General features: G+C 42.4%; 1 protein-coding gene across 11 annotated transcripts in view; it reads right to left on the reverse strand.

Annotated features, from left to right (window-relative positions):
- The window catches only part of MCM9 (minichromosome maintenance 9 homologous recombination repair factor), a 117,700-nt gene that overhangs the window by 83,383 nt on the left and 14,822 nt on the right, over nucleotides 1-19,495 (reverse strand). For 9 of the 11 annotated variants that reach the window (XR_010599600.1, XR_010599599.1, XM_065588400.1 and 6 more), the window contains exons 3-7: nucleotides 18,799-19,115; nucleotides 13,377-13,458; nucleotides 11,233-11,433; nucleotides 7,266-7,391; nucleotides 5,681-5,800 (exon numbers count right to left, since the gene is read on the reverse strand). Coding sequence is in view for 9 of the 11 variants with exons in the window: in XM_065588400.1 (XP_065444472.1) it covers nucleotides 5,681-5,800; nucleotides 7,266-7,391; nucleotides 11,233-11,433; nucleotides 13,377-13,458; nucleotides 18,799-19,115 (846 nt within the window). In the remaining 2 variants the exon portion in view is untranslated. Of the gene's footprint in view, nucleotides 1-5,068; nucleotides 5,206-5,680; nucleotides 5,801-7,265; nucleotides 7,392-11,232; nucleotides 11,434-13,376; nucleotides 13,459-18,798; nucleotides 19,116-19,495 lie in introns of those variants that run through there. The other 2 variants (XM_065588404.1, XM_065588398.1) reach the window with 2 other exon arrangements.

Here is a 19,495-nt window from a genome sequence, read left to right on the forward strand (position 1 = left end):
ACTGGATGGCACTAATCACCCCGCTGCCCTGACAGAATTTGGCCCCATCACATACTACTATCCATTACGAATAGTGGAACACTATAGGCAAAACAAATTCATGTACGGTGAAAGTCAGAGAAGAGAAATTATGTCCACTACTAACAGCTTCTCAAAATCTCCTTCAGAGAAGTAACTTTTCCTTTCTTCCTGAACAATACAATAGACTGCCTGATCATCCAGACACAAACATGTGACACAGGTCACCCCTCCAACCTCACACTCTTAAGCAAAATCATTCAGAACCCAAACTCCAACATCACATAGCACTTGCCAACATCGTGGATTCTTCACAACTGATTTTCAAGGCCAAGGCACAGTAAAGAGACATCCCTAGTGGCACTAAACAATATGGCAATGGATAGAGGCTCTCTCTGTGCTCATACTACCTGACCTCTCTGAAACTTTCATTACAGCTAACCTGATACAGGTAGTCCTCGATTTTATGATGTTCGACTTACGACGTTTCTGAATTGACACCCTGATTCGACTTACGACACTTGGTCGTGCAATGGAGTGGATTGCGGTTCCGAGTTACAACGTTTCGACTTATGACGCAATTTTCAGGAACCAGTTGTGTCGTAAGTCTGAGGACAGCCTGTACATGACATAGCTTGAGTAGACAATGCAGCACTACAATGTCAGGACCAAAAGAGTGATAAGGGAATGAGCTACTCTTCCCACCACTACCGCTCATCTGTGGATTCCCAGAGGGATTTATTCTACATCCCCTCCCTTCTCAATATCTACACGGGACCTTTGTCAAAAATAAACCGATGACATCTTGCTGTGCATTTCCTTTCCCAGATGAAGCAAATCCCCATTACAAGGATGTCATATCCCGGATAGAGATTCTTGTATTAAGAGGAGTTGTCTTAGAAGACAAGGTAGCATCACTGATGTAAAATGCCTTCTTTCACCTTCCTGTTTGCTAGGAAGCTTTGTCCCTCTCTCCTAAGTAAGGATATAGTCACAGTGAGCCATACATTTGTCATCTCCGAACTGAATTACTGCAACTCACTGTATCTGGGTCTGAAGGTGGCAGGAAGGTAGAGGCCCCAAATCATACGTAATATGGTTTCTCACGCCCCCATTGTGACAGGCTGTTGTGATCCAACCTAGTCCACTTCCATTGATAATTCAAGACCTTAATCCTGATCTTCAAGGTCATCAATAGATCAAGACCAGCTACATTAGCTACCACATCTGCATTCATGACCCACTCAGACAACACTCTTCTCTAGAACAACACACCTCAAAATCCCATAAAGCATGACGACAGGTTTCAGAGTAGCAAATAAATTTGTTAGTCTCTAAGGTGCCACAAGTACTCCTGTTCTTTTTGCATAAAGCATGAGAGAGTCTGGGGACCTATCATTCTGACACATGGGACAACAGCTGTTGAACGAGTTTCCAGAAGAAGTCAGACCAATTCTATGACAATGCTTTCCTACAACCACCAGATTAAAGGTGGAAGAAGAGACCACAAACAAACAAAATGAATGGATATCCAAAACAAAGCATCCTCTCCCAGAGAGCGGAAAAGAGCTGAAGACTGACTGCTCCAGTAGCAAGCTCACCATTTTTTCGGGCAGCTCTTGAATACTACAACAATAGGTGGTAACCATATAGAAAACCCTTTAGCTACCTATGTAACTGCCCTGCAGTATGTCTCAATCCTACAATGAACAGTCAGCAATTGATAAATTTTTATTGAGACTCACATTTTTTATATTGTGACCAACTACTTTTTAATACAGGATTCACAGATTAGGTCTTTCTACCTTGGGAAAAAACCTGCAAATTAGAAATTATTTCTTCATACAAAACAGGAACTGGATAATCTAAAACATGTAAAATAATTAACAAGGAAAGCAGCATGATTTAACAACTCTCAAAACGTTACCATTCTGAGCATCTGTTTGAGTGGCTGCATAAAAAAATAGTTCATAAAGTCAATGTTTTAGGGAGAAAAGTATAAATAGTCTAAAAACAATGAACTTAAAAAAAGAAAACATTGTGGCCAAAAAAAGTACCCATTCCAAGCCCTCAGCCAGTCAAACTGAAGGTCTCAATGACATGCTTGACTTCACATCATTGTTAGCCCACTAAATATCTTAATAGATATGCTGCCAGAAAAACATAGATGAGGCCCCTTCTCCAAGGAGCCACTTAGCGAACATCTTTCCTTATTTTGCTTAGCCCGCTGTAGAATTCACCATTAATCAAGAGAAAGCAAAAGGTGCATGCCCCTCTTTCTGATTCAGGAAGCACTCTTCCAATACTTTCTCTTTGCCTTCTGGAAAGCATCTGCATTGTATTTAATAGAATCTCCATTTTACCCCCCTTTCTCTCTAATACCCAGGGTTTACCCAAGGCAAAGAGGGCAAGTTTTTTTGAGGAGATCCATTTTTAAAATACTGGCTGCACATTGCTTAATTATCATATCATATATTATGGTTAAGGAAAGTACCAAGTTCAATTTTATACTCCCTCAGTTTAACCGTACACGTGTCTCAGACATGTCCTTTAGGAACAGCATTTTTAATGCTTGATTTTATTACAAAGGTGATTTTTTTCCTGACAAATTCCAGCAAAATCAGTTGAGCTATTTGAACAAAAAATTCCAAAAGGAAAACGAAGTTTTACCTCATACATTCCATTTGGAAGTTACACTTGGACAGCTCAATAAATGTGTGGGTTTTTTTAAATAAATTGCTTTTAGGATAATATTTTTCTAAGTAAATTGCTTCTAAGATCCAAAGAAAGTTTGAAGGAACTTCATTCAGTAATTCTATTATTCAGCAGTGTTACAAGAGTCTTATTCTCAATTACACTAAGGAGCCTTTACAGCACACTGGCAGTGTAAAGGGATTTTGAAGTGAATGTAGATGTAATTTGCACAGTCAGCCAGATGTGAGCCTGATTATCTCTTATGGTAATGGGGCTTCTCATAAGAGTTTAAAGTTGGAAAAGTGATGTACCTGCAGTGGAATTTGGGGGGCATAGGGTTTCCTTTCTTTTTAAAAGCTCCACTGACGTAGAGCCAAAGGCAATTTTAGGATTTTGGAGACCCCCACCCCCTGCAAGGAATGAGCTGGAAACCCATAGAGCGCTCCATCGCTACATACTAGGACAGCTTGTTGTGTTGCATCACAAGTGTGGTTTCCCCATTTATGCTAAAGTGACTCCCAGCTCCAGCCATCCTTGGTGATCACGTGTTCAGTACCCTTTGGGAAGCCATCTCATGTGGAGCAGGAAATGAAAGTGAGAGCTCTGGAAGATCAAGGCAAAGAGGAGGTACAAGAACTTGGCTGGCTTAGGGAGATCATTACTAAGGCTAAGATTTTGTCACGGATATTTTTAGTAAAATTCACAGAAAAAAATTCACAGAAGCCCGGGACCTGTCCCTGACTTTTACTAAAAATATCCATTGCAAAATGGGGAGCCTGGGCAGCTGCGGGCGGACTGGGAGCTCCAGGGGCCCCCACCACCCCTGAGGGCTCGGAGCTCCAGGGTCCCCCTCCACTGGCAGCTCTGAGCTTCCGGGATTCCCCCTGCCACCCGCGGAGACCAGGAGCTGTGGGGGGTCTGCCTGGCGGAGACCCTGTAGCTCCCAGCTGGTGCTGGCTGAAGTCACAGAGGTCTTTGGAAGTCATGGATTCTGTCACCTCCGTGACTAAATTGCAGCCTTAATCATTACTGCCGAAGGTGGGTGCAATAATGTAAGAATTATTGCAAGGTTTTTAGTCCAGGTCACTATCTGTGAGACACCAATCCCCTGAGGAAACATGAACGAGCCCAAAGTACAGCTTGTTCTGTTCTTAATATTGATGGATGTATTCAAGGTGATCCTGAGCATGAACATGCTTGTGGCTCCTCTGCAGACAGGCTTGCAAACATTTTGATTTTAAAGTCAGAAGTAATAGTATTTAATGACAAATCCTCTGTACATAGGTTGTACACACATGATGGACAGGGCTAAGGGACTAGGAAAAGATATTCTTTTGTTCTTCCCATTTAAACACAGTGCTGTTTCCCAGTCATAGAAACGGAAGAAGAGCAACACTAGCCGAGAAACACATTTCTATTAAATGCACTAGTTGAAATCCTTTGTCCTTTACTCCTAGGGTTACCATATTTTAAGTGTCCAAAAAGAGGACACTCCACAGGCCCCGGCCCCGCCCCAACTCCTCCCCTTCCCTGCCCCCTGCACCAGCCCCGCCCCAACTCCGCCCCCTCCCCTGGACGCTTCGCCCCCTCTGCCCCTCCCCCTCCCCTGCTTCCCGCAAACATTTGATTCGCGGGAAGCCTGAAGCAGCAGGCAAGCTGGGGCGGGGGGGCGCGGCCCAGTCTGGCCCCCACGGCCAAGCGGCTCCCTTTGGCGGCCAGCCGGCCCAGGCCAAGAGGCTCTGGCCCCGGCGTCTCCTGCCCGGCTTGGCTCAGGCCCTGGGGTGCCAGCCCCCGGCCTCGCACCGCTGGCCCCCGCCCCAACCCCCGGCCGAGCATTGCCAGCCCCCGACCCCGTCCCTGCCCCGTCGGCCCCGCACCGCCGGCTCCAGCACCCAGCCCCGGGCCGAGCATCGCCGCCCCCGGGCCGAGCACTGCCCGGCCCGGCACTACCGGCCCCCGGCCGAGCACCGCTGGCCCCGGGCCCGGCCCGGCCCCTGGGCCGAGTACCGCCGCTCCCGGCCGAGCACTGCCGGCCCTGGCCCCTGGCTCCGCACCGCCGGCTGAGCACCGCCGGCCCCAGCAGCTCCAGCCCCCAGCCGAGCACCGCCGGTCCCTCCCTCCCTATTTTCCCGGACATGTCCGGCTTTTTGGGATTTCCCCCCGGACGGGGATTTGAGGCCCAAAAAGCCGGACATGTCCGGGAAAATCCAGATGTATGGTAACCCTATTTACTCCTGAAGTATATACAGATTCCTGCATATATTGATTGTACAGCACTTTGTTCAAACTGAGTAATTTGCAAGGGTGGGAGAAGGACCTGAGGCTTTGTACTGTCCCTCAGGAAGAGTTCTTAACAACTCCTGGCATTTGGTACATCTTTGGCATGCTAAGGGGAAAAAAACTTGCTCTTCAGATGTTTCTTTGTGGGCCAGAGTCGAGATAAGGCTTCAGCAGCACAAGGCAGTGCCTTACAGCAGGGAACTGACTCTCAACCTGCCATCCACCCAAAACATGGAAAGGAAGAGAAAAAGGAGTTTCTGTTAAGCAGAAAGAGAATGATCCTTCTGCATGTAACAGCCACACAGTGTGTACTCATTCTGGGAGAATCGAAAAAGCCAGAAAAAGAAAAAATATAGGCCCAAACAATTTTCTACAGGGGAAAAAACAACAACAACCAAAAAGCAACAACAGTAGGATCCTTTGGGGGAGGCTCCATGAGGATCCCGACAGAGATCCTACCACACCATCCCACTAGAGGGGCCGGGGTGAAGCAAGTTTGTCCCCACCACAGGAGAAATGGCTACAGGGCTGATGTATTCCCAGTCTAGAGACTATATTAATACAATCAAGAGTAGCTTATATCACTGCTCACACATAAAACCCCTCTCTGCTTAGATGCAGAATCCCAGATAAAGTGTAATAAAAATTAAGAGCACACCCTATTTGGCCAGCCTGGAACATCAGATACCTGCACTTGTAGATCCAATTCCTGCAGTAAGCACAGATCGTGGTGTAATCTTTACCGCATATTTGAGAAACTGAGATTTCCCTGTGCCAGGATCTCCAACCAACAGAAGATGTGATTCACCTTTGGAAAAAATAAATAGACAGAGCTTGAGATTACCTGGGTGGCATACTGACTACTACATTTATAAAGACAGACAAGACAGAGAAGTTTTTAACTAAAATAATAAATGTAATTCTTCATATAAAATTTACCTCTTAACATATGATACAATAAATAATTCAGGTGTAATGTCATATCTAACATCACTCAGACGTGATAAAACTGTATAATTCAAAAGTAGTACCTAATCATATTGCAGCGTTCAAACTCAATTCTCATCATAAAAGATTCTTTAAAATAATCACATAGCCAGCCTTATAGGGTCATCCAGTTACTAGTTTTCATATTTTAATAGACTTGTTTTGCAGATGGCAGCTATGGTAAATTTTTCACTCCCACCTGAAGTAATGAAGGGAATCGGAACCACTGCTTAGTTATGATCCCAATATTTAACTACACCTCTACCTCGATATAACGCTGTCCTCTGGAGCCAAAAAAATCTTACCGTATTATAGGTGAAACCGCGTTATATCGAACTTGCTTTGATCCGCCGGAGTGCGCAGCCCCGCCGCCCCCGGAGCACTGCTTTACCGCGTTATATCCAAATTCGTGTTATATCGGGTTGCGTTATATCGGGGTAGAGGTGTACTTCAATTATTGTACAAATAAAGTCAGCCTTTTTTCTTATTAGATAATAATTGAAAATATTTTGTTATAAGTCAAATAATCATGAAGTTTAGTAATTTCGAAATACAAAGCAATTACAAAAGTAAATATTTTGGTTATTAAGTACCTCATCAAAGAGTTCTAAAATGATTTAAATATCTTATATAAACAAAATGACTTCATTTTAAGGATCTATATGACTTGATTTGGCTGCTATAGCATTTTTAAATACATATATTCCATACTTGTATATACACACATTATTTTAGACTACATAGTCTATGACCTACATACTACCTGGCACATTTGCCATCTAATAACAACAGAAGGAGACTCAGCAGGCAAATAGCTTACAGTAACAGTTTTAAGAGAAACATGCTGACAATCACAGATGGAAAAATCTGGCATTAGGAAGTGGAGTGAATCTTATTTTTTTCCCTTCAACGCAGGATAGAGATTCACACTATGGAAATATTAATATTCCACTCTGACGCCAAATACCATTAGGGATCTGCTACTACAAAATCATTTTAAAATGTCATTTATAAAACTACTTTTTATCTGAGCCTCTGTTTTACCTAAAACAATTGCTTTTAATACTTTATTCAATGGGGCATTGAAAACTGGTTTCTATCACTCAAGTTATTTTGGAAAAATGAAATAAAAAAGTAAAACTAAAAATAGGAAATCCAAATGCTGATTAAACAACATTCTCACTCAGAACGATTATGTTTCTGCAGCTTTATTTGCTCTAATATTCATTTTGAATGTTTGTATGTAGGGAGGGAAGAAATGTACTATTAGAAACAAGAATACTAACCTCTCACTCGAGTTCCTGCAGCATCAGCCCTTTGCACACCCCCAGCAAGCACCATGGCTACAGCCAACTTCACCAGATACAATCCAAAAACCTGGGGACACAAGCTAGCCAAAATTTCATTCCTCCCTAGAAAAGAAGTGAAAAGCAGCATTAAGCACTGTTTTAAAGTCAAATCTGATGTAAGTTAACACACTCTCCTCAGGCAAACCCCCAAAGCAGCTGTTAGACCCATCCTTCACTTGAAAGACTAAACGCCATCAGAACAGATCTTCAGTTGATGTAAATCAATATAAGGACCTTGCTATGCCAGTTTAAGGTGGAAGGCACTCGGATACTTGGGTGCTGGCCACCAGTACGAAGCCCTGAGACTGAATACTTTAGTTCACAGATGAAACCACAGAGGCCAAGTTCTTATAGCCCCTCATTTTATCCTCTTGAATGCTAGTACATTGTGTGCAGATAGGAACCAGAGAGCTAGATACACAGCTGGTGTAATTTGGCATAGCTCCACTGACTTAAAAAAACCCCAATGTTTAATGCCAAGATATATTGTACTGTACATGATGCAGAAAATTGGCTCATCTCTCTCCTCTATTTTTATTTTACTGAATCTCCCTATCTCCTCACCCTTTTCTATGCAGTCTCTCCCTCACCGTCCATATAATCTCTCAAGAACTGAAATGTTCCAATCTGTTCAGCTGATTTTGCTGGCAGTGAAGAGAGATGTAATAGAATTAATTCTGCCCTCTGAAGCACTGACACTAGCAGCACATCAGAGATCAGGATTCTGGGACTATATATTACCCTTCACTGTTAGCACACAGAGCTGAGCAACCAACCTTAAAAAAAAGGAAGTGCTGTGAATCCCTAAAATGGATGTTTTATACTTGGAAGTAAGTGTGTGAAGACATGGTGTGTTAGATTAATGGATTTACCATTACAAAGGTAGAAGGTAAGCATATTAAGGCTAGGGGTGGGGCCTTCTTTGGGTAAGATGTGATGTTCTATACCTATGGGTTGTGCAGCATGGTTAAGATGCAGGGCATGATTCACCACTGCATTACTCCAGTTTTATGCCAGCATAACCCCAATGTAAATCCAAAGTACAGTAACTCCTCACTTAACGTTGTAGTTACGTTCCTGAAAAATGCTACTTTAAGCGAAATGATGTTAAGCAAATCCAATTTCCCCATAAGAATTAATGTAAATGAGGGGGTTAGGTTCCAGGGAAATTTTTTTTCACCAGACAAAAGACTCTCTCTCTCTCTCTCTCTCTATATATATATATATACATACACACATATACACACAGTATAAGTTTTAAACAAACAATTTAATATTTAATACTGGTACACAGTGATGATGATTGTGAAGCTTGGTTGAGGTGGAGGAGTCAGAGGGTGGGATATTTCCCTTACTGCTAAATGATGAACTAGCAATTGGCTGAGCCCTCAAGGGTTAACTCTCTCACTACACAAGGCAGCAGGAATGGAGGGAGATATGTGCATTTCCCTTAAATACACTGCCTTGTTAATTAGATCAGCTTGCTGATAGGCAGCTGCTGCAAGCTCCCTCCATCCTGAGTCCTGGTCCGTCACCACTGCTCTATGGAAGACGGGGTAAGCGGGGTGCAGGGGGGCACCCTGACATTATCCCCCTTCTTCCTTCCCTCCCCCCGCACAGCAAGCAGGAGTCTCGGGGAGCAGCTCCAAGGCAGAAGGCAGGAGCAGCACATGGCAGTGGAGGGAGGGACACAGCTGAACTGCAGGCAGCTGCTGCACAGGGTACTTAGGGGAGCGGGGAGCTGATAGGGGGCTGCCAGTCCACCCTGGTTCCACCAGCTAGCTGCAAAGGGCTGCTCTTCCTGCAAGCAATAGACAAAGCAGGCGGCTGCCAAACAATGTTAGAAGGGAGCATTACACAACTTTAAACAAGCAGGGGGGTTCCTTAACTGATCAGCAACATAACAATGAAACAATATTAACCGGGATGACTTTAAGTGAGGAGTTACTGTAACACAATGGCAAACCAGGCTCTCTGTGTAAACAAAGACTATATAAAACATCTGATAGCTGGTTAGAGTTTATACAATACAGATAATCAGTTAGGGTTACCATATTGAACAAATAAAAAAAGAGGACCCTCCACGGGGCCCTGGCTCCACCCATTTCCCAGCCCCAGCCCTGCCCCAACTCCGCCCCCTCCTCCCTCCCACTCCCAGCCACGCGAAAAGGGCTGCCCGAGCGCTACTGGCTTCACAGTTTGCCGGGCAGCCCCCAGACCCTGCGCCCCCGGCCGGTGCTTCCCCAGCAGAGCTGGAGCCTGGGAGGGGAAGCGCCCAGCCGGGGGCGCAGGGTCTGGAGGCTGCCCGGCAAACCGTGAAGCCGGTAGCGCTTGGGCTTCGGGCAGCCCCCTTGCCTCTGGACCCTGCGCCCCCGGCCGGGCACTTCCCCTCCCGGGCTCCAGCGGCGCAGGGTCCGGAGGCATGGGGGCTGCCCAAAGCCCGTAGCGCTCGGCTCTTAAACAGAGCCGAAGAATCAAGGGAGGAGCAGAGCCGCCGCGGCCAGAGGCTCTGCTCCTCCCCTGACTCTTCAGCTCTGTTTAAGAGCCGAGCTGCCCGAGCGCTACCGGCTTCGGGCAGCCCCCGTGCCTCCGGACCCTGCGCCGCCGGAGCCCGGGAGGGGAAGTGCCCGGCCGGCGGCTGAAGCCCATAGCGCTCAGGCAGCTCGGCTCTTAAACAGAGCCGAAGAGTCGGGGAGGAGCACAGCAGCCGCGGGAGGGGAAGTGCCCGGCCGGCATTTTCTCGGACATGTTCGGCTTTTTGGCAATTCCCCTTGGACGGGGGGTTGATTGCCGAAAAGCCGGACATGTCCGGGAAAAACTGGATGTATGGTAACCCTACATCAGTTAACCATAGCTGTTCAAATTTAAAACAAAAACGAACAACCAAAAACCACTCCACAATACTACGGAGAAAAAAATAACATTTTATGAAAGAGTTTGCATTCCTGTGAGGTAATGTGTATGTGGCCATGAAGAAGACAGCACACGATTGCCTAATGTGTTTGCCACCTGGTGTGCTTATTTATTTCACTATGTAGTTTTCCCTCAAAGACTAGTTATATCTTGCTTCTCTTATGAAGATGCCAGCAGGATAGACCTTGTATAAAGAACTGTAGTTTAAGTATTAAAGGTGTTTTTAATACGTAAAAATGTTATAGAAACAGATTGGTTTTAACATTACACAGGTGTGTGACTTGTTATAAATACATAAATAAATCTTGATTCACAGAAGTATTAGGTACAGAGACACAGAGCCATATTTTTAAGCTATTAGCATAGTCAACAGAGCAATGCTGACTAAACCAGATCTGACCCAAACAATTGCTTCACAGTGCTGCGACTGACCTATTGTGTTTTTTTTCTTGTTGCACATAACAGCATTGTGTTTTTTCTAATACTCTTACCATTTCTGACTCAGGCTCACTTCCTGTTAAGTGCTATATAAAACATTTTGGCAACTACAGTTGCATAAGGCTCAAAAGAAAAATCATGAAAGTACAGTTTTGGTGTGGATTCTAAGTGTGTCTTATTTTTTAAGTTAGTTTCAAGTAAGAATTTTATATTCCTTTGTTGGAAATTTTGTGTAGCAAGAAATTATTCCTTAAACTGCCATGACAGGACAAACAAGCACACAAACAAATGCTATACACAGTTTTAAAATGAAGTTCTTGGAGGTTTGTCCTGTTTGCCTGAGACAAGCTCTGACAGACTGAGACATGGCCTGAGCAGCACAACATCCCTGAAGTGAATGGGATCTGAAGGTGCACTACAACTGGGCCAATAGCTTCCAAGGAGGAGTGTGGGATAAATGAATGAAGGGAAAATTTTGTCAATAATATAATTTTCAGTGTTGTCTCCAGCAAAAATCCAAGCGTCGTTCCTGTTTTCACTTTCATCTACAAACCTGCTAAGGGATCACGCTTATGTTTTTCCCAGAAGTCTTCAAATTCCTTCTGAACCTCCTCATCAACTATAACCCCTGTCAGTTGTTCATTGTTCACTTGAATGTAATTGGCTTTCAAAACAATCTCTAGGTCACAGCGCACATCCTGGTGGAAGGGTTTCCATCTCTGCATTACCACTCCATACACTGTGATGTCATCACCTGTGAGTAAGTACAAAATTATTCACCGTAACATCCTGCTCAGTATATGCAGATACATAAATTAACAGCTAAATTAAACATAATAGGGCAGTTTAGGCCTTTGTAGAGCAGATATTGCTAGAAAAAAGAATTTACTCTAATTACTGCATCTCTAAAATAGGCTACATGATGTAGCCTTTTTTATATCTATGAATAAAAGCTGGGACTAATATTTTGTAATTTTTTTAAAATTGTGAATCCAAAACAAACAAAAGAAATGAATATAACCTGTCTTAAGAGTTATAAAACTTACTTTAAAAATTCCTTAACTATTTAACAAGCAACAGAGACATCTAAAAAGTATATTATTTACTTTTACTATTAATGCTTTTTATTTACTTGTTTCATCTCTATTGCTTCAGTCAATGAAAATAAGACTACTTAGAGTGTAAGGTTTGTTTATAGTCAATTTCACTTTCAGGTTTCATGCATTTATAAAAACGCTGCAATATTTCATAGAAACTTTTCACTGGGGCTTATTAAACCTAAAACTGGACCATCTGATAGTTTTACTAAATAATTACATATCTATTTTTTTTGTATTCCTGTCATGCCTTTTGATTTGCATATACAATTAGTCAAAAACCTCTATTGTTGTAAATACTAAAACTTCCACTTGCTCTTTTGTTTTGATACAGATATCTAAATCACAAGTGGAACTCTGTGCATTATGCTATTTGTTTTGTTCAGAAGTTGCCATAACTCTATACAACACTTTGCTGTTTCTGTAGGTTGAATGCCTTGGACACATCAGGAGCTCCATGCATTCCCTCCATTCCCCCACATAAGCTCCAGGTGTGCCACCCTCCCACATCCCTCTCTATTTCAGGGACTTCCTCCAACCCCCTACTCCATGCCAGCAGCAATGTGTGTGCATTCCTTTTCCCATACCCTTGTCCTCCATGCCACATTGTGTGCCTCCCCTCCATACCAGGGTCCTCCATTCTTCCCCCCGCCAGAGTTTCTGTGTGTCTCCCATTTCCTATCCACCACATGCCAAGGGACTCGTGTGTTCCTCATGTCCCTCTCCCCCCATACAATTGTGCCCTATTCCCTATTTCCCAGGGAGTCTGTGTTTTGTCCTCATTCCAGGGTTCCCCATTCTCCCACACCAGGGGCTCTGTGAGCTCTCCCTTTCCCCACGTCATTCTTATTTGCTGCTATATTGGATCAGTCTTGGCCAATTACATAGAAGCTGCTATATTGGATTATAACATCTAGTCTTGTTTCCTTTCTACAACAGCGGCCCGTGCCGCTTACATAAACCTTGACCTCTGTATCATTTTGAGAGTGGGTGATCAGTAGTGAACACAGTATTGCTGGGGAGGGGGTACTATCCATTTATAAAATGGACTTATAACATTCTGAATATTATTTTCTATCCCATTCTTTGTACATTCTAATGGTTTGTTTGCTTTTTTGACAGTCACTGCACACTAAGCTGATGTTTCTACCTGCAATCCTTCTTCGACAGGAAGCTATGATACATGGTTTCCCAAACCATCAAAGGGACACTAAACAGTTAGTACTGTCACAGTCTCAAGGTCTTTGGGGCTGTACCAGTTTAGTAATGGAGATTCAGTATCCTGACATTCACAGGTCTCAAAATAACTTCTGGAGCCCATGAAATATTGCATAGCAATGTTTTTCTGTCAAAATGTTATGATGTCACATAAGGGGATAGTCTTTTCTGCAACAGAATTAATTTGCCATGTTAACACACTGAGTTAGCACAATAACAAAGTGACACATAAGCGTTTCCCATCAGACAAGCCCTTAAAACTGACAGCATTATTGGAGATGCCTTCTTTCAAATGAAATATAAACTTGAAAACACCCAAGGTACAAAGGTGTGTAACTGAAACTATATATAACTTTACATGGGAACACTCCATTGCCCTCACCTGACTTGCAACTGTCCACTAAGTCATCTTCCAGGACAACCACCATAGAACGAGGGATGCTTCCGACAGATAGCCTTTGAACCTAGTAGACAGCAAGAAAAAGAGTATGCATTCATTACAAGCAGGTGCCATCCAACAACCACATGCTGTTGCTCTGGTTTACAAACTGGCCAAACCATGCCAGTCTGGTTTGCAACAGAACCATTATTCTGCACACCAAAGACCTATCTTTCTTTCCCTGCAAAGGAGTAGTAGCTCTTCTTAATTTCTCTCACAGAACTCATACAATGAGCATGCAGCTGCTCTCATTAAGTCAGGGGAATCTTGCCACTGACATCAAGGGAAATAGAACTGGACCTTAAATTATCTCTAGGGGCCGTATTCTGGGAGATGTTGAGCAACTTCAATGTCTTGTTAGATAAAGCTTTACAAAAATAAGGTAACTGTAAAAAAATGAACTTTGTTATTAATTGTGAATTACTTTAAGCATGATTTCAATAAACAAAGTTTACTGTAGGCACTGATGCCTGCTTAAAAATTAAACAGTTCCTCTTAACTGTACATTTTGGAAGATGCCACTGCACTACATGTATTTAATCAAGATTTGACAGGGATGGAAAGAAGCTTACACTTAAATCCCAAAGACTAAACCAACAGCAGGGGAAAAACAAATCAAACACAACCAGGAGAATACATATTGACAAGTACATCAGTAATTGTTGTATTTCTTTTCCTCCAAGGCAAAGTCTATGCAATCTTGTCACAGGCGATTTCCATCTAAAGCACTTTTTTTCTAGTTACTAACAAAAACCTGCCGTAATTGTTAAATTGTACTCTGCAGACATGATAGTAATCTGAAGTACCTTCTTCTTTTGTAGCAAATGCTCATCCATTTTAGAATTTTAGGTTAATTTATTCTCTAGTGCCTAGAAATTGTTTCTGCATTTTTGTCTATTACTTGATTTCTACGGGCAACTCACATTTCTGTCCGTATTGGTGGCAGATACATTAGTTACTGGCAGCACTGAACAGGACAGATCGTATACAGAGTCAAATTAATCCATGACGTAACTCCATTAATGTTAATAGGTTCATACTACTGATCAAACTGTCCCACAGTGCAGATATTTGTGACACAGTAAAAGAAAAAATTGAAGTTCTAATAAAAACTAAAAATCTGAAATAAGCATAAAGAGAATATGCAACATAGGGAACATGCTATCAGAAATATTTTATCTTCTTTAGTCATTGGTTATACTTAATTTGTTAAAATATTTTTCATTTCTCACTCCACACAGTTCTATTTTTGTATATATGATGTATACATACACACATCTCAGAGCCCTCTTAAATTGGACATCATATCATCCCAATTAAGAGAAGAGGCCGCTTAAAAGAAGTCTGAATACGTTACTGTACTCAACAAAAATACAATAGAAATATTAACTACAATTTCTTTTTTTTTTTTTTAATTTTGTAGAACTTAGAATTTTTCACCTATTTTTCACTTGGTTAAGCACCTCTTAACCACTTGGCACTGACCAAGTATGTCCCCATAATACTGAGTTTTTGTTATAACTTCCCCAGTTAAGCAACAATCACGGGCACTCCCTCAGGGCTGACTATCATACAAATGACCTCATGTTGCCTTGGGCAGCAAAATGTTCAGTGACCATTTGTGTAGGTGACTACAGACTGGCAGGGGTAGATATTTGCAGATTTGCTCTTGAAGCAGCAGCACCCATAGAGACAGCATTTTCCATAACTGGGCAAAATTGGTTCCATGGGAGCCATCTCAAGTATCACAATCACATATAAAACAAATGTACAGTTGGTTTAGAGTTTATTGACACAGGAAAATTAATCCACTATAGGGTAGGGTAGGAATTTAAAGTATATTAACTATTTCAGATTAACTCCATGTGAATTAAGCTAATTTGGAATAAGGTACTCTCATTCAGAATAAGAGGGTACACACATTGAGTTAATCAAGAAGAGTTAATCGGGATTAACTATTCTGAAATAACTCCTTGTGTAGCAAAGCCCTTAAATAGACAACATATACTTAGCACTGTAGTACGCAGCAACATATTGTGGAAGGCGAAAGGCATGATGGGGCACTACAGAAGTCATGGCTATCCACTGCAGCTAAAGAAGCCTCCAGTTGTAACAGTCTTTGTGCCACTGGGCCAAGCTTCAGCAGCCAAGAGAATGGGATTGTCCCAGTGCAATGACTCTCCCATTTTAATCAACTTCTCGCACACATCATTCATGCACATCTCTCTTCAAAAGTCCTGTGGCGACGGGGGAGTGGCAAAGTGACAGGCGAAAATGATTACTGGGTAGTCGTAGCCACAAGCCTGCATGCAGGCGGCCTGGGACATTGGTCGCCCATCTCTGACCCAAGGGCAGCAGGGGAGCTTGGCAACAGCCCAGGTGACAGAGCAGCCCTTTTTAGGACTGCACTGCTCTCCCTTTGTAAGAGAAGGGAATAGAAAAGGTGCCTCAAAAGTTGCCTGCCCAAATTAAATCCGGCCAGTTTACCACAACGGCAGATCTTCCCCAATGTAGTCGAAAACCAAAGATAACTAAAAAAGCACTAAGGATTGCTGCTTGGAACATCAGGACTGTGACAGACAAAGATGATACCTCTCAGTTTGAAAAAAAGAACAGCTCTCCTTTCCAAAGAGCTAGCCTGGTATGACATTGACATCGCAGTGCTCAGTGAAATTAGATTGGCAGACGAGGGCATTACTACAGAACCGGCTGGGGGTTACACCTTCTTTTGGAAGGGAAAAGAACCACACAAAGATAGAATCCATAGAGTGGGAATTGCCAGTAAGACCAAACTATTGCAATGTCTTGAAGACTTTCTAATAGGCATTAACGAAAGACTCATGAAACTCCGGTTACCACTAAATAAATCACGATTTGCTACCATCATCAGTGCGTATGCGCCCACCTTAACAAGCCCTGACGATGCTAAGGAATGGTTCTACTCTGATCTTGACTCTCTCATCAAGTCAACACCACAAAGTGACAAGCTAATCATCCTAGGGGATTTCAATGCAAGAGTAGGTAATGATGACAACTACTGGCAAGGTGTCATTGGGGAAAATGGCATTGGAAAAATGAACTAAAATGGTCTCCTACTCCTAAGCAAGTGTGCAGAACATAGCCTGACAATTACAAATACCATCTTGAAGAAGTAGAAAAGGTCATCAGTTTGATGAGCTCAGGAAAGTCCTCGGGCAGAGATGGAATACCGGCAGAAATATATAAATCTGCGGGTCCAAAGTGGTAACAACACTCCAGAAGATCCTTACTGACATCTGGGACGGTGAAGAAATGCCACAAGACTTCAAAGATGCCACAATTATTCCTTTATTTAAAAATAAAGGCAGCAAAGTGGTCTTTGATAACTACCGTGGGATCTCTCTCCTATCTGTTGCTGGAAAAATCTTTGCTCATGTCCTCCTGAACTAACTGATTTCATCTGTCTCAGAAGCCAAACTACCTGAGACTCAGTGCAGTTTCAGACCTGGTCATAGCACCATAGACATGATTTTCAGTATCAGGCAAAGACAAGAAAAATGTATTGAACAAAACATGAATCTGCTCAGTGTTTTCATCAATCTGACAAAAGCATTTGGCACTGTCAGTAGAGAAGGATTATGGATTATCCTCAGCAAACTTGGTTGCCCACCAAAACTGATAAAGATCATTCGTTTATTTCCTGAGGGGATGCAAGGTCAAGTACTTTTTAATGGAGATCTCACTGACTCCTTTCCCATTACATATGGAGTCAAACAAGACTGTATCCTTGCCCTTGTATTGTTCAACCTCTTCTTCACCCAAGTTCTCAACCATGCTACAGATGGGCTCAACAGAGGCATATACATCAGATACAGACATAACAGCTCAGTCTTCAATCTTACAAGGCTTAAAGCAAAAACAAAAGTAACAGAACTACTAATAAGAGAAGCACTCTTTGCAGATGATTGTGCCCTCCTAGCACACACAGGGGGAAATCTCCAGTGCATCGTAGATTGCTTTGCTGAAGCATCAAAATTGTTTGGCCTCACAATCAACCTGGAGAAAAATGTGGTATTGCACCAATCATCTTCACCATTCTGTGCCATATCCCCTAGCATATCCATTAGTGGAATGCAACTAAAGCAAGTTGACAGTTGTACCTCTCTTGGCAGCAACATCTCCCATGATGGATCTCTTGACAAAGAGATCATGAACAGGATTCAGAAAGCTTCTCAGTCATTAGGAAAGTTACGTAACAAAGTCCTGAAATCCCACAACATAACCCTCTCCACAAAAATAAAACTTTATAATGCTTTTGTGCTCTCATCTCTCCTCTACGGCTGTGAGACCTGGACACCATACAAATGGCATATCAAGCAGCTAGAGGCCTTCCATATGCAGTGTTTGAGTGCTATTATGGGGATCCGCTGGAAGGACAAAATTACCAACCTGGAGGTTCTACAAAAGTAAAATGCCATAAGCATTGAGGCCATGCTGATAAAAGCCCAACACGTTGGGTTGGACACATCATTAGGATGCCTGAGTATCGATTCCCCAGAAACATTTTCTATGGAGAATCAGCACAAGGACATTGGAATCACGGCTGCCCCAGAAAGCACTACAAGGACAGCACCAAGAAGAGCATACACTTGGTGCAATAAAACCGGATGATCTTGAGAAGGCTGCTTTAAATAGATCAGCCTGGCAGCACACAACACTCAGAGTTTTCCAAGCCTTTGAAGAGGACAGAAATAACCAATTGTTAGCTGCAAGGGAAAAGCGTCATACTACTGCTACAACTATCAAGACGCTTACCAATGACTTTGTTTGCCCGATCTGCTCACGAGCATGTGTGTCACGCTTTGGACTTCAGAGTCACTCCAGAATTCACAACAAGAGAGAGCATGAAAATGTCATCGTCGAACTGATGGACTACACACACTTAGTACTTAATTTATGAACACCCTAATTTAATCCATGCATTGGCTGCAAGTATTTCTTATAATGCATAAAAATGACTTCAAATAATATAGCAAATGGAATAAACTTGCATGGGTGTTTCTGTGGATATTCATTTTTCTAGTTCTTTAGCTTGAAGTTTTGGAATTGCAGGATAAAGGCATCCTGGAGCTTTCCTCTCACCCGGGCAATTGTTCTAAATAACTGTAAAGGGTTTATACAGCTTTTCCACTTATAGTAGCATTTTAACAAATCTTTTATTAGTTACAAGGGAACAATTCATCACTGGCATAAACAGGTATAGCTCTATTGGGGTTGCACTTGCTTATACTAGCAACGAAGGCTATAGTACTTTTTACTATAGTAATTTATTTTTCCACATGACTCATTTATTTTATTCCTCCTCTTCCCTCTATTTTTTTTTTACCTGTTCCTGAATTTTGATTTCTTGATAGTCTCTGCAGCTGGTGGGAACAGAGGATGTTCCTGAGAGACAAGTGAATTTAGATGAATTGCAGCCTTCTTCATTAGGGCAGGTTGATGGACGGAAGAAAGCATAGTACTGCTCAAAATCAGCTTTGACCACAAAAACGTGCTTGCACTTGTTACACATGTAATCCCGTTCAAACTCCAGGACTTTCACTAGACTGGTACGAATAACAGTTCCAGTAACAGACAAAAAGTGACCCACATCTCTGGTTTTAGGGATACGTTCTCTGGTTAGCTCAGGGCAAACAGGCAAACCTGTTAAATGAAAATACATACATTATTAAGACCGCAAGTCTAAGTTTATAAACATGAAATGTATCTTCACTAGCAGTGTATGGTACAAAGATGTTTTCTCAACTGGAAAAGGAGAGAAAGACAGATGTGAATAGCATCCATGGCCATTTCATTAATCTGACATACTAGTCACAAATATCAAAACATATAAGAGAATTAACATGGAGAGAAAATAAAACAGCATTACAATCCTATTCTGACCAAAAGCTAAGCAGTAATTTATTGTGACTGATTTGAGGGTTTTTGCCTTCTCCTGTTCATGGATTTTTCTCAAATGAATTTATTAACTGAAATTATTTGATGACCTTTTAGTGAGTTTCATTTACTCTATGACTTTCATT

This window comes from Chrysemys picta, chromosome 3 (assembly GCF_011386835.1).
Source record: "Chrysemys picta bellii isolate R12L10 chromosome 3, ASM1138683v2, whole genome shotgun sequence".
In the NCBI taxonomy this organism is placed as follows: Eukaryota; Metazoa; Chordata; order Testudines; family Emydidae; genus Chrysemys; species Chrysemys picta.